At 39.7% G+C, this 16075-nt stretch overlaps 1 protein-coding gene across 1 annotated transcript in view; it reads right to left on the bottom strand.

Moving 5' to 3' along the window:
• The window catches only part of FAR1 (fatty acyl-CoA reductase 1), a 34105-nt gene that overhangs the window by 16608 nt on the left and 1422 nt on the right, over positions 1-16075 (bottom strand). The window contains exons 2-4 of the mRNA XM_033062517.2: positions 6951-7145; positions 2466-2641; positions 1007-1186 (exon numbers count right to left, since the gene is read on the bottom strand). Of these exons, the coding sequence (XP_032918408.1) occupies positions 1007-1186; positions 2466-2641; positions 6951-7139 (545 nt within the window). The 5' untranslated portion in view covers positions 7140-7145. The remainder of the gene's footprint in view (positions 1-1006; positions 1187-2465; positions 2642-6950; positions 7146-16075) is intronic.

Below are 16075 nucleotides of genomic sequence, written 5' to 3'. Positions count from 1 at the left end.
TTTCACCTATGACATGTTACAAAGTGGACACACATCAGACTCCTTTCATGATATGAACAGGGTAGGAAGGTTAGAGATCATTCTTTTATAATTTTACAAAAGCCTCCTCTCAGGAGTTCTGAAGTACACACAGCTGTCCCTGCCTACACCAAACAGTTTAAGTTACATCTGTCTCTTCACAAGTCAGATATTCAAAAATATGACTATTTTGCAATTTCTCATTTTTAGTGTATTTAAAGTCAACATTATAAAAAAAGGCTGGCTCAATGTGCATTCTAGGTGGTAGCTCATTTAGTTTTAATGAGCAGTCTTCCACTTAAAACAACAAGTAGGTTTTTACTTTCTAATTAGTTATTTCCAGTTTTGTACTTCATTCAAGAGGTGATTTTTGTATAAGATAAGAAGGAAGAAACTGATGTAGAGTTACATTACACTTATCCCACATCATCATTGCTACTAAGTAAGACCTCAGGACAGTTAATACACACAGCAAATAAAATACCAAATGAGTAATTTTTCCTACCTGTAATGCCCAATTCAAGACTTAAAGCTACAGAAAACAGATTTTTAATCTCTGGGCTCTCGAGTACAGAACCATTTCCATAACAAGTAATATTATTTGAGCATCTCAGTCTCATCTTGCTGTGGCATTTAGGTGGATGTAGTAGAGGCAGCTGTTGAAGGCACCTTAGTTTTATCCTTTCCTTCACCAGCACGAGTATCTCCTGATTCAGCTAATCATACAGTTGACAGACTGGCACTCTGTGCATCATGAGCAGATAGGAGCATCCCTCTCCTTCAGTATCCCTACAAATCCAGCTCAGTTTAAAGGAACCATAAATCTTAACCCAGAAAGAAAAGGGGAGTGCCAGCCATGCTGTCAGATCTTGGGACAGCCTAAGATAACTCTTCATCTTTACAGCTCCAAACTGGTTTTTGGTACTCCAGCAGCAGGAAGAAAAGGAATACAGATCCCCCAAGTAAATTCACAACACATAACACGTACTCAAGGGAATCTATCAGCTTCTTGGGATCCACAGGAGGTGGGTACACGACTTCCTCAATCTGTTTGCGATTGCAGTATGCATAGGCGGTGGAGACGTGCATGAACACCTCCAGATTCTTCATTCGCTGTGCCAAGGACAGGAGCTGCTGGGTGGCAACCACGTTTAACTGCACAGCATCTCTATTGATTCAACAGAAATGCCATTAGTAGAAAGCAAGACAAAAACAAGCAAAAAGAAATGCATTCCTGAATGCCTCAGCTCTAGGTATATGAAGTATCCCTGCATTCTCCACCCTAACCCAAAAAAGCAGCATGGAGACTGCCCTAATTTTCATCTTGGAATAATATACCACAGTCCTAATCTAGAACACTCCTGAATGTTCAGGATAATTCTCCTTGTACCCTTTTCTTACCAGCATCCTTTGATTTCCTCAGTCTAAATCCCCATCATATGTTTTCATGAAGGAAATAATGCAACACAACACCAAGCTTCCATAATTTGTACCTCTGAACTTCCAAGCTCAAGCTGAGTTAGTTGGAGACTACTTGTAGGATGGCAGAAGGCTCCATACAGGATGGAAGGGAGGGGGAATAAAGGGCAAACCACCAAGAAGCTCACCTCCACTTCAGCTTCACAGCTGCCCATTACTGTGTTTAAGGACACTAGAGCAGGGTAGGTGTACTTCTACAGCTCCCAGCAGATAACAGCTTGCTGACCAACTCCTATGATTATTTTATAGTTTAGATCTTCTCTCCAGCCTACAGACTTGCTGTGGGCAGCAGGTTCCTTGTACACAGTGTACTATCAAGTTTCAAGAGTACAGCTGAGCAACACTTCATCAAAAGCATTACATTAACAACAAAATCAGCATCCCCCAAACAATCACTCAGCTCCAGATTGTTTTATCTCACTTTATTTCTGAAGGGGGGGACAGGAAAGGGGAGCATTATCCCAAAGCAGTTAATAGCAATGGTAACTAATTAGTTTGCTGCCTCTTTCAACAAGTCAAAGGAGCGCATAATCCCAGCTCTGTGCACCACTTTTTCCATTTCTTGTTTCCATCTCTCTCCCAGTGCAAACTCCCATTATTAATAAGGGACTTCAAAAAGACAGGAAAACAAGCTGAGCTGTATTTCATCTCCTGTTTTTCTTATCAAGTAAGAGAGCAAGCACTAGAACTGCCCACACACTGCTTTTCTCACAAAACTCTGTCCTCTGGAAATGTGGAAATTGGAAATTTCCTTTCTAACAAGGCAGGCCAAAGGAATAGTTTGCACTGCCCTTTATACACCAGGAGAAAAAAAAACTAACTTTACTAGGGAGCACAGAACATGTAGCTACAGCTTATCTGTAAGCCTTTCTACCCATATTTGCAACACAGGACACACACCTGATTCAGCCCTTCCCTTTGAGCACCAGTGGTTTACCACACCAGGGTAAGCAGAATTTTAGACTCACCTTAGTGTTTCATTGAATCTGACTGTAGCAGCACAATGAAATATAATATTAATGCATTCTATAAATTCTTCCTTGATTGGGTTACTAAGATCCAATTCAGGCTGTGTAAGTTCACTCTCAACTACTATTATTTTTTCTTTGAAGTCTGGTTGTTCTTCTCTCAACCTGTCAAAGAGCTGTCAAAAATAACAGAACTATCAACTCAGTGAAGGCATGAGAAACATTTCACTTAAGTGAAGAAAAATCCCACATTCTTTGTCAATACCTCCTAACTGCTCGAGATCATCAGGAAATTAGAACAGTGTATTAGCAATACCATAAGAACATGTTACAGACTTCTCAGGAAATAAACTATATTTTTTCCCAACATAAGGAAAGGGAACAATCTAGTCAGTCACTTCACAAACTTGATAATAGCTATTCAAATTCCCATAAGTCATGCTGGATTTTAGGTTTAGAAATCTTGCATTAAGATTTACAAATTTCCAGTGATTTAAGAAATGCTATCCTCAAATCATGTCAGTCTTGGAGAACTTCCAGATTATTAAAAACAAAGAAAACAACAAGAAATTGTTTCTCTGGCTAGTTAAAAGAAAAAAGGTATACCACGTTAGAACATCTGATTAAGTTTTATCAAACTGGGGTTCAACAATTCCCCCTGAAAAAAAATCCCACCAAAATTATATTCCATCAAGAATTCTCCTCATAAACACCTGGGTCCTAACCAGGTGGATTAACACACAGATCAAAATTCTTGCCTCATCTTATTTACACTCATTAGTATCCAAGTTTTCCTGAGCCACACAGTACTGTGGGAATAAAACACTCTTGGAAGTTGCAGAAGAGCAGACCCTTCTTTACTGTCCAGGGGCAATATCTTGCACATGCTTCAACACCAGTCAATTATATTGTATTAAAACCACAGCAGTACCTTCTTACCCCCCCAAGCATACAGTAATACCAAATAGTCAAAAGACATTTCCTTACAGAATGACCTCAATTAATTTTAGACTATAAATTAAGTCACCTAAAGGTGCAGTTTCACAATACTTCAGGCAACATAAGTTTATGTTTCTACCACAGAGGCTGGTCCTTCTCCTAATTTCTTTATTTCTGTTGCTTCTCTGCCACTGGCAAGAGCAAGAAGCCCCAGAGCTGTATGAGCAGCTGTAGGTCCAGGGTTTTTTTTTTTAATGTTTTTTCAGCCCAACCATGAGCTAATGCAGCTCACTGTGTGGCCACCTGAAGCAGCAGTGCTAATTCTGCAGTGAGAACATGGGACATCTCCACTTTTTGAGGCCTTGACTGGACTTCCCAAACATGAAGCTTTACTTTTATGACAAAGCTGCCAAAAAAGCATTTAAAGCCCCAGCAGCTCTTATGGGTACAGCAAACAGTTCTTACCTAAGGGCAGAAACTTTAGTGATTTTGAAAAATAAGCCTGCTGTATTTTTGGTGGAATGATGGCACTTTTCTCCAGGGAGCTGAAGCAACTGCCTGTTAACCATATTAATGTGTGATATTGCATTATAACAGAAGCAATACCATGGATGAGCCCTTAGAGAGCCAGTTTTTATTTTTCATACATCCATCACATCTGTTACTCCCCTTTTCACACATCCACAGTCATGCACTATTCCTACACACCCCTCACGAGCACTGACACCAGAACTAAGGAGAAAAAATACCTAGACTGCATGCAACATATATGGCAAATCAGCAGAGGAACTAGATATCTGAAGTCCAAAGAAAGTAGAAACCTCAACACTGTTTTGCTATTTGTAGCTCAGTTTATTTCACATTTATTTTATTTATTACCACATTCACCCATTTAGATTTTAAACTTCAGGAAACAGAGCATTCAAGCATCTGTAGAACACTTAATGAGTCCATCTAAATTGTAAAGAATTACTGGCAGTGCCCTTGCAACAAGACAGTTTAATACAATAGATGCTATTAAAATCTTCATAAACCTTTGGGAGAATCTTGATGACATTAAAGCCATTTAAACAATGGACTTTCAATCCTGTCTAACCATTTGATGAAGCCAGAACATCTGGCCCTATCCTCTGCATAGATGAGCAACTCCATCCCTGCATGTTCCTGCCTCAAGCAGGAACTCTGCTTACCAGGACTTCTGCTGTGAACCTGCTGCAGCAATGAGTGTTCACCAAGACTGAAATCACACCAGATGTTTTATCTCAACAGGAGCTGGTACAGACTACAAGCACACTTTGACTCAAATTTAAAAGCCTTTTACAACAGGTTTCCTAAAAGCCACACTGAGTCTTACAGCAAAGTTTAACTTAGTCCACACTAGTGCTAGTTCTCTCTGCCCAAATATTCCCCACTTGTCTTTGGGTAAAAGTGTATACAAGACACATTTTTCCTTTTTTCATCTGGAGATCTTTTCCTTCCTGTTTCAGGGCAGTGACAAACAGAGGGTTTTATGTAAAGAGAACATGCAACTGAATTTTAAGACAGAACCCCACTGTAACTCATTCTGTTGTGTTTTATGACATTGCACAAGACTGCAGGAACATTTTGAAAAATGAGCTGCAGTTTTGGCTGGTGACAGAAAATAATTAACTAGGGAGCAGCCACCCTCATATCTGCTATAATCCCAGCTAGTCAAAGTCATAGAAATCCATTGCCTTACTTTAAACAACTCACCCCTAAGTGCATTCATAGTTCCTTACTGATTCCCCTTTAGCACCTTTTAAGAACACACTTTGTACAAACTACGTTGCATCTCAATGAAAAAATTTAACTGTTGACACCTGTGTTTCCTAAGAGAAAGGTTTAGATAGAAATAACAAACTCTGCTTTAGCAAACTTCATGCTAGCAATCTCTCCTCATCCTGTTCATCCTTCCCATCATGAACAGGATACTCTCTAAAGAGAAAGGTGGGCAACAGAGATGGATAATTTTACACTTAATAAGAATGTCCAGCCTAGCTCACCACAATTTCAAGGCAATGAGTCTCTTCAGCAGTAAAGTATTTGACCCAGCATGCACAGAAAATCATGTAGAGAGCCACTTTGATAATTCCACAGCACAGACCTTCAGTGCCTTTCTAGCTGTCACAGGCTGACCAACAGAAATCTGTAACAATCTTCTAAGACAAACATTTCTGTTCCACTTACAAATGTAAGTTCCTGCTGAGATGACACATTCTTATTTACTGCTATCCAGTAACACATTCCAGAAAAAAATAGAAGGGAGAAGGTGAAAAGGTGACTTGCTTGAGATCTTAAAGAGTCTCAATCCATCTTACAACACTCACTCCACTACCTCTTGTACTTGATTTTATGTCCTCTTAACAAGCTCTAACACAGGTCTTTACTTCTCATTTCTGCATTACAGCTGAACATCCTCCTCATGAATTAAACATAGAATACAGTAATTTCACGATTATAAGCCGCATCATTTTTGACTAAAATTTTGGTCCAAACCCAAAGTGCAGCTTACATATGGACAAAGAACGAAAAGTTGTTGTTTTAGTTTGGAGGACAGGTGTCTGCTGAGAAAGGCAGGAACTTCTCTTTGAAATGGAGAATGTAAACTCCCTCCCTCCAAATTATTATAATTTTGAAATCAAGGGGCTTTCAGGCAAAGATATGGGAATTAGGAATAACAGTTCTTTTCTAGGGAAATTAAAATAGAAATACAGTACTGCAAAGAAACAAACTCCAAACCCTGACAAAGTCAGAGTACAACCCGACACCCGTCAGGCAGGGTGTTGGCAGCAGTCCCATTAAATGGTGGCTGCATCCTCCTGCAGTGACAGATGTGGCTCAGTTGGAGCAGTGCTCCTGTACAAGGTGCAGTTTCCCTCTGGAGGTCCAGTGGTGATGTGGAGAAATCCGGTTTTCCTCTGGAGTCCAGTGGAGAAAGGGGCTCCCTTAGTGTCCCAAAACCTCTGTTTTTATCTTGGTAAGAAATGTTGGGCTCTTCCCCCTGGCTGGAGCAACTTCCAATGGGATGCAGTAATTTTATCAGTCCCACAGTGGGACTCAATGGCCATTAGCAGAAAATGACTGGCTGGAGGAAGGATGGGTTGTGAAAAGATAAAGAACAATGCCCTGCCTGGTTTCAATGGATGGCCCATTAGCAGAATATCTGCCACAGAGATAAGGATCACTGCCCCCACCCTCAACAAATGGTGATAGAACAGGTACCTTTTATCACACTCTGTATTGTAACCCAAGACAGTTGCCAACACCCGGACATGCAGCTTATAATCGTGAAATTACTGTAATTTTTAATTTTCTACTATTGGCTTTGCTAGACACTAACAGCTTGAAGCAGGTATAGAAACACTGCCAGGTCTTACATTTTTATTTCTGTTAGAACAACAACAACAAAAGAAAAAAAACATTTAAAAACAACATTTTGCTTTAGACAAATTGAAGCTGTTCTCAAAATGAAAGAGGAACATCATAATGAAGGATACAAATTAACATTGTGAGTATATGACATACCTTAGAGCTGGTAATTTCTTCTATTCGTGCTTCAGCTGTCTGCTTTGCTTTTTTTCTTACCAGCACATAGACTGCTTTCACTTTAGGACAGGATCTGAGCAGCTTTTCCAAAAGCACCTTTCCCACAAAGCCTGTAGCTCCTGTCAGGAGGATGTTTTTTCCTTCATAATATTCAGGAATGGAAACCATTGTGACCTTTACCAAAGATAAAAACAAGAAGTATGTTAAAGAACTTACAGAGTTTGGATTTCCAGAAGATTGAATAATTACCTATCAATGAAACCAAACCAGAGAGAAGGCTAAGTTAGTTGTTTGGAATGGGATCTGATGGTTTTACATTAATTTACAAAAAACCCATACAGATCCACAGATAAGAGTTTTCCAACTTCTTCATTCATTAAGTCCATTGGGAAGGGAAAAAAAAGAAAAAACCAAAAAACAAAGTTGTTAAAATTCTCAAACTAAGATTGAATTAGCCACAAATCCACCTCCTAATAAAATGAGGGGTAAGGGATTATTACTCATTCAGCACAAAGCCAGAAAGTGTTTTAGGTTTTGCTCCAGTTAGTAAGCTAACCTTGAGAATCATGATTCTTTCCCCTCCCTTCATCAATCAACCTCTTGGAAATAACGTTCATTCTTGCTAAGAGAAACTGAAATTCTTTCTAAGGACAAATATGGCATGTCTCACAATAAAGTTTTAAAATATAGTAATAGGTATAAGACAAGATAGAAGTTTTGGGGCAGAAGTTTTAGTTTATTCTTGCTTCTTCTTCTTAGTTTTAAGTAGTATTTTTTAGTTAGATAAAAGTACCACACTGTGGGTCAGGAGTGTTTAGTCATTAAGTCAAAAGCATAAACAATATAAATGGTAACTTTTAATTAGACTATTTAGCTTTTAAACCCTGTAACAAGCAAAATACAGCTCCATTTTTTTCACTTTTAACCTGTTAACTAGTAGTGCTGTAGCACTCACTGTACTATACATAAGAGCTAATGAACATGACCCCTAACCTTTACTGTGACCCTTACTTTCACTAGATAAGAATGTGGCATCATGGATACACTTCCACCACATTTTACCAATCTTTCTGATCAGACTCATAAAAACCTTGAGCTGATGTAGTGAATATCTAATTATAGTCCTCTACAGCAGTTCCACACAAGCTGCTAGGACCAGAACATTCCCAAAAGGGACCACAGAGAGTCACAGAACGTTCTGAGCTGGACATGACCCACAAGCATCATCCAGCTCTCAAGTGAATGGCCCAAAAGGGGACTGACCCCACAGCCTTGGTGCTATCAGCATCATACTCTAACTCAGCTCATCTCAGGGGTAGATTCCATTAAAAAAAAAAAAAAAAAAAAACTAAAAAACCAAAAAACCAGAAAAACAAAATTGAGAGTCTTTAAACACAGATGGAACATTTCTTAGGCAAATAAGGATTACAACACTGAATACCTTAACAGGGTGAGATCCTTTCTTCACCTGCCACCCAAGAATAAAGGTGCAACTTCTAAATATACCCAGTTCTTTTGAGACAGCAAGATAGTACAAGCAGGAATTTACAGGGAATGCACAGAATGTATGCTAGGAGTGAACAGCTAATTTGTCCTTTTTGCCTGAAAAGTAAGTAAATGTTCTTGGAACACCTGTTTGTCAGATACCCACCATATCAAAGCAACTGTGCTCTATTTTTCATGTGCTCACATCTCAACAGTCTCTGAACAAGTTCCAGATGATTACTTGCTAGAAATGAGTTACTACCTGCACAAGCCCTGCTTTCACAAGTCTGGGTACCAAGTGCTATGTCAGATAGTCCAAATCCTTATTTGGACTCCCTTCTTTGAGAAGTGAATCATCTAACAACTGAGAGCAGAACAGAGCAGCAAGTTTAGAGCAGAACAAGCACTACTATTTCCACTGAACACAGTACATCATCCAGAATTGTTTCTTTGAAGGTCAGGAGGAAAAGCTATTTACATTAAACTACTTTCACCACACAGTTAAGAGACTCTAATGCAAATTTGAAAGCACACCTCCTGCCATAAAGCATGGAGTGCAAGACACAGCATGCTTATGAGTCATTTTCCCCTGTTCAATTAACATATGGGCCTATTGTCTTTACCATGGCTCAAAGTCACAATTAATGCTCTTCAGGTATGTCTTCCCCATAGCTTTTCCTTTTTCCTTTTATGTACACCATTCAATTCCACTTCCTCCTAAGATCTGCATGATTGGTCCCACATATAGGACAGGATTTTGGTACTCTCAAAAAAGGAGGCAAAAACTCATGCAAAACCATTACTGCAGCAATTTTGTCACTAAGGTTCAGTTTTACAGTGGTTCCTACATAACCTTCTTACTAATTTACCTAACTAGCCATCACTTCTACTGTTTACACCTTGAGACTCTATGGGAGTATCTAATACTACCCACTCACCTTCTTAAAAGAAAGGTTCCATCCTTCTTCTGACACAATGCCACAACACCAGCCTGCAAACCTGCCCACGTGGGCAGAGTCTTTGGTTATGTCCACACAGGAACCTTGGACAACACCCAGTATGGCTATAGTCCAACATCTGCTTCTGAAAGCCAAAGCCATGAAAAGCTATGCTGCCAGTGGAAATACCTGTGTTGCTGGAATCTAGCTTTTTAAGTGATTGCAAAATCCCCAATATTCAGGTTTGAACAAAACAGATCAAACTTCCCTGCCTCAGTCCTTTCTGATCATAATTCTTTGAGTAAGAGGCTGAAATGAGAATACCAGACCTACAAAACATCAACATCCAGCACTATGATGAACCATAATCATGAAATGGGTTCAACTAAAAACATCCATAAATATTCACACTTGGGAGGCAGCAACACTTATATGTTTGCAGGCTAATATTTTATCTTTTTTTTCTTTTAAGGATTAAGAAATGTTTCCTTTAAGAAACTCTCAATCCCATTTCTCTTTACCCTGTTCTCCAACAGCTAAACTTTGGTAGACCTTATTCAAAGCAGCTTTTCACATTGAGACTGTCTTCTACTTTCATTATTCTGGAAGAGTCAAGCTAGAAAACATAATTGATGACTTTGTCACAAGTACCCATTGCTGTCAACATTACAGCAACAAACACAGGGATTGAGAGGAAACTGCCTAAAAGCATCAAATTGGATTTAAAGGGTAAAAACCATGTATGGAATCTAGGTGTGAATGATCAAAGTCTAAAACCAGCAACCTATGGTTTGGTCTGTTAGAAAGAAAGGTTATCTCAAGCACAGGGAAAGGAAAGAATGTTCCCATTCTCCACGTACCTACCTTTCCCTGCCTTCTCCAAGAATGCACCTCCACATGCCAGTTAGCATAGCACTGCTGGCAACTCCTCATCTCAAACCCACAAGGGTCTTACCTCACAGGTACCCTTTAGAGTTCTTTGTGGTAGCAAATTACTGAAGAATCCCAGAATTGTTAGGGTGGGAAGAACTATTTTATAATTCTGTTTTTAAATGAAACTATCAAGAAATACATATAGCTCCTATCAGAAATTTAGTTTGGTCTCTAACACATAACAAGCTGGTGCAGCTGCAAAAAAGAAAAACATCTACCTTGCAAGACACCAAAGCAAAACCCAATTTAACATTTTAAGGTTGTTAAATGTCAGCAATCACTTTATCTATCTGTTTTAGAGTACATCTTGTATGTTTACAATAGCTGTTAACCAGAAATCCATATTGCCACCAGTTTTCCAATCATCTGTTAACAGCTACCTCTTCAACCGACACAGAAAACACAAAATTGTCTAATGCACACTGTGGAATATCTGAAACCCTGGATCATAGACACTTGGAGCTAAACAAAAACAAGCAAAACCAGTCTAGGATAAAGAAAACTGAAAGGCTTTTTAAGAGTTCTGTAAAGAATTCTCACTCTAGAACAGAAATTATCCAAATTCCCACATGACCCATGGTATAAACAGCCTTTGCTAGAGGATTCTAGCTAGAGAAGCTGCTACAGAGCAATTGCTGCAGGGATCCTTCTCAATTCCCAGCTTCAGGACTAAGCCCACTTTGTAGATATGCTTGTGTGAAGGGTGCTGTCCTCTGATAAATCAAGAGTTCATAAGCACTTCAGGAAAAAAAAGAAAAACCACCACCAAACCAACACTCCAGGATCCTAGCCAACATTCCCCATCTTGTAAAAAATTCTCGTGTCCAAGGCTGAGCAAGTGCTATTATGGAGCAAACAACAGCAGCTCTGTTTGCCACCAGAGCTACTGCAGCAATATTTAACTCACAGCTTCAGAGGGCTCTGACTCTCAAAACAAGGACAATTCTGTTTTCAACAGGAAAATGATCAGTTCCCAGATTTGACCAAACACAGATCAAGATGCTTAAAGATGTGCTTTGCAAGTGCCAGGAAAGCCTGCTGCAGTTCTACTGAATGTTTAAATGCTAAATCCAGCAACTAGAGAGCGTGCATGTGTGTCCTTGCTAGAGATTAAAAGCTCTGTCTTCTAGTTTATCACTGACAAACATTAGGTCAACAGCATGCTCCCTCCAAATTCAATCCTATCAAGATTATCGCTCCCAGGAAATAGAAAACGTGCATTTCCCAACCTCTCAAACATCAGCAACAAGCTATAAAGTTCTGCAAAAACAACAGCACAACAAATCAATTTCCCCTCTCCCTCTGACAGCTTGAACCCAGCACTAGCAGGAGCAAAAAGCAGACAAAGTAAGGTGGTAGGAGAATTTTATGTTTCTGTTCAGAAGACGAAATTCATCCAGACATCAAATCTGAGTGCACCAAGTATGTTTAAACACCACAAACACACCCCAGTGCATCCACACCAGACAAAAATCATTACAGAAGTCTCTCATATAGAACTCAAACTGCCACATTGCAAGCCAAAAAAAATAAATCTCTGGGAACTGGAGAGATTGGAAGACTCGGGCAACAAAGGATGTAATATTTAACTCATCCAAACAAGATTTCTGCCAGAAAGAAAAGTCTGGGTCATGTCATATCATATCATCATGTCTCATTTCCTCTGTGCCTTGTTCCACAAGAGTAAATCAATGAATGCTATCAGCAGAATGCCCATTTTCAAGCACCACAAGGGCCAGTGACCTACCCTATGTGGCCAACACCTTGCCAGCTTATCTCCAAAGGATACAGCCTGTTTGTCTTTGTGGTCCAAGGTTAGAATCATTGGGAAACCTTATCTGTGAAAGATACTGCTTTCAAAGATGAGTAGAGACTGTAAGCAGCTTTGGGTGCAAGTTAACCTTAAAGCACACCTATTCCAAACTTCCCAATCATGTGGAAAACTTGGAATTCTTCCCTCAACCAGCAGAAAGACAGGCCATGTTTTAGATTTCACCAGCATTCTTATCTACTCTATGCAAGTGCATTTTCTTTACTAGCTGTAAGTCTGTAACACACCTCCAGGAGCTGGAAAACACACTGGTAGGCTTGGAAGCTAATTAGAACAAGTAAATTTTGAAGAATTATCAAAATGGGCCCACTAATCCAACATCTGCTAGCCAGTCTTTGGCTTGGCCCTCCTGGTTTTATGCCAGACCTCAAGTGTCTCACTACACATTTTGCACACAATAATGGGGATAGATTCAGGGTAATACTGAGTTTTCTCTACATGAGAAATACAACAAAACTAAATCAACCTCTAGGACCAGGCCCAAGTTATAACTGCAGCCAAAATAATGGATAAATGCCATCAGAAGACTCAAAACTCTATGGCAAAGAATACAGCAAACTTAGGGCTGACACTCAGTGAATTAAGAGAATTTCTGAAAAATAACAAGGCATTTCAAAGTAGTTGAAGACTATAAGGAAACTTCTCAACTACCAATGAAGAGATTTGTCCTCTTTAAATCATTTATCTAATGAAACACAATACCAGTTCGAGTAACCAATCTAGTTAGGTCAAAGTTTACATGGCTGAGTGTATAGCTCTATGTACAAAAATAAAGCAGACTTGCTTTTCAAACAGTTCTCCTTACTATTCCTAACCACTGAAATATGTCAGACACTGAAAACTTGCCCTGGAGTGTGTGCTCCTCAAGCTCCATTCCTCCTGGATATATTACTGCCTCTGGCAGCACAGGCATTCAAGGTAAGGAACACCATTAAATTGATTTAGGTGCATATGATCTATTTAACAGCACTACAGCATTTCAATACCAAAATACTGATTGACACCAGACATGGAAGTAGCTCTGACACTTTCTTTTAGATGACAGTGACAAAACCAAAACTCACTCAATTGCTTTGGGAAAATGGTGAATTGGGACCCATGGCCACCAATAATTTATTAGCAGAATTCAGCCCAACTCACCAACTACTTCACCAAAGACACCCTTGTGAAATAAGATGCTTTGAAGTGAGGGCTGTGCTCACAACCATGGAGTACTTGCCCTATTTTAATCCTTTAGTCTTATGGAACAGAACCTGATTTCAGTGTGGGGCACTGCTGAGTTGATTTCATCAGAACTCTCATCAGAGCTCTTCGGTGCATGTGGTTACACAGATAATTCTTAAGCATGTGCTCACACACCTACTGCAGCAAAGTTATGGTTTTACTACAAATTTCCACTTACTTCTGCTTTTAGTCAGAGGGACTCTGCACCAGATGACTTTGTAATTACTTCTCAGTAAGTAATCTGTTCACAAAGTACATACTAGGGGAGTCCCTTGCTTTGCTGTAACTATGTTTCTTTTACAGACAGTTCCTCCTCTGAAAATGAATTCAAACAAAGCAGAAAGTTTTTAGTGTCCCTTTATAATTAGGTTAGACGTTAACGTTTTTCTAAATTGTTACTGTTTGAGCTTAGTCATCAAGTGCACATTGAAGGGAAAAAAAAGCCTCCTTTGGTATGGTTAAACTCATTTCTCAGAATTGCACAAAAGGCACAGATCAGGTCAGAAATTAAGCTATTCCAGGAAAGCATATCCCACCTGAGAACATCTACTGTACTCCACCTCCAGTTCACGTGAAAACATGTTTAACACATATGCAGGGAGGTTTTAACCAAATTATAAGAAATCAAAAGGCAGGCAGATTCAAGATCTGTTGAATAGACGCTGAGTTCCAGACAATTTTATCTAATTTAATTGGAAATCTGCATTAGAAATCTCACTTGCACTTTTGGTTATGAAAGGATTACAAGATAAAGCCTCACTGTTTATCAGGGTAGTTGCATAAATCATGGCTCTTACTTTGCATAAATCATTACTCTTGAGTTAACCCTGAAAGGAGAACAGAACCTGTCTGAAGGACACAATGAGCAGAGCAGCACCACTCAGTTCTGACTCTCCATCACTCCATTGTTAATTCACTGCCTTAGGAAAACAGGCCAAAGGCATCACTTCAGCCTCCTCATGAGCCTGCTGATACCCAGCCCTGGTTATCACCAGGGAAAGCTTTAGCAGCAGCAGGATTATTGCTCCAGTTCCTACTGTGATACTGGCGTTTTGCTGGGAGGGGAAAGCCAAAAATCGACTAAATTGAATGGTGTGTGCTCACCCACCCCCTTCAAATGCTCATCAGTTTGTCAAGTTTCAGTGGTAAAAGACAAATCTTGGTAATTAAAACCCAGATTCACCTTTTTTATATTGATCAGAACAAGAAAAGGATAGCTACCCAAAAACTGTGCCTGCAATTATGTTCTGTTCAAACTTATTCATAAAGCAATTACAACAGGAATACTTAATCAAGAACAAAAAGCCCAGCTCTTATTCCTCTCATGTTTTTAATTACATAGAAGGTTTGAATCACATTTTACAATAGACATTACACGATGAATTTGAAGTGCTAGGAATCAACACTCCCAGACTCCTTCCATACTTTCCCAAATCTTTTATGGTTAAAAATGGTATTTTCTCTTTTATTATGTTCCTCCAGAAATTCACAATAATTCTTTTAAAACTTATAAATTACTCATTTATCTGACAACTGCTCTTCCAAGCTGTGCTTGAAACACAACCATCTTCTAAATAAAAAAACAAACATACTAGTTTACCTTTCTTTTCTTCCAATACACATGGAACAAACTACAGCAAAAAAAAACCACCCAAAAACCCATTCCCAACTTTCTGATCTTTAAAAGTGACTTAAACAGATACTCAAAGCAAGTTGCACCAAGAGATTGCCTACCTGTCTTCCAAGCAGGATGCTGGCAGCCTCCTCCTCCTGCCCCTGCTCAGGAGAAGAGCTATTTACTCGGCAGGAGGGCGATACTGATGGTGTGCAGGCTGCTGAGAGCTCCAATCCCAACTCCTATTTATGCTAATGAATGTCTCCTTCGGATCTATCAATTACACCTCTTGCACAAGGAGCTCTACGAATTTACAAACATCAGGCTGGGAAAGGCAGTGTGCACACACAGACACCGACAGCAATCATCTGCTCAAAGCACAGCTTTGTCACCACACTCAGTGCTGGCTGCAAATCCTGCACTGGAGACACTCAGGAGATAAAAAATGGGAATACCTGGTTTATTCAGGATTTGTTACTACAGTCTGCAGCTTCCAAACCGTGCAAGCGGCAAGGCTAAAAACAAAGCAGGGCTGGAAAACTGATTAGAGCAAGGCTTGGAAGAAACACCATGGATGTGCATGATGGTGCTAACCATGCCCACACACCTAAAGTTTACACAGTGCAAGTCCTCCACACCACGTACCAAACTAGCCAAGCACAATTTTTGCTGATATTGGCTCCTTTTCAAAATTTTTAGCTTGCCACTCAGCAGCTCTGCTTCCTGCAGACAAGTAAGAAGCAAACCACACTGAACGTCCTCAAGCACGGAATATTTTGTGACAAAAAGCCAAACACAAGTAATTTGTGGCTGAAGAAGCCAACCAAGCCTGCAGTCACTGCAACAATTCACGTTTCCAAAAACATCCAGGACCTTCTCAGGCACTCACTCAAACCTTCCAAATGGCTGGATAAGCATTTTAGTTTGTTGTGTATCCCCTTCCAAGCACCGGAAACAACAACCCTTGTGAGGAACTGGGAGCTCCTCCAAGAGCTAGAACTCAGAAACAGGATGATGACACAGAACTCTTCACTTTGTAGCAGCCACAAGGAGATTGAGTTCCGCCTTCCAGGAGCTA

This window comes from Catharus ustulatus, chromosome 6, assembly GCF_009819885.2.
Source record: "Catharus ustulatus isolate bCatUst1 chromosome 6, bCatUst1.pri.v2, whole genome shotgun sequence".
NCBI classification, from domain to species: Eukaryota; Metazoa; Chordata; class Aves; order Passeriformes; family Turdidae; genus Catharus; species Catharus ustulatus.
The sequence above is the reverse complement of the archived record's forward strand: the minus strand, read 5'-3'. Positions and strand labels throughout refer to the sequence as shown.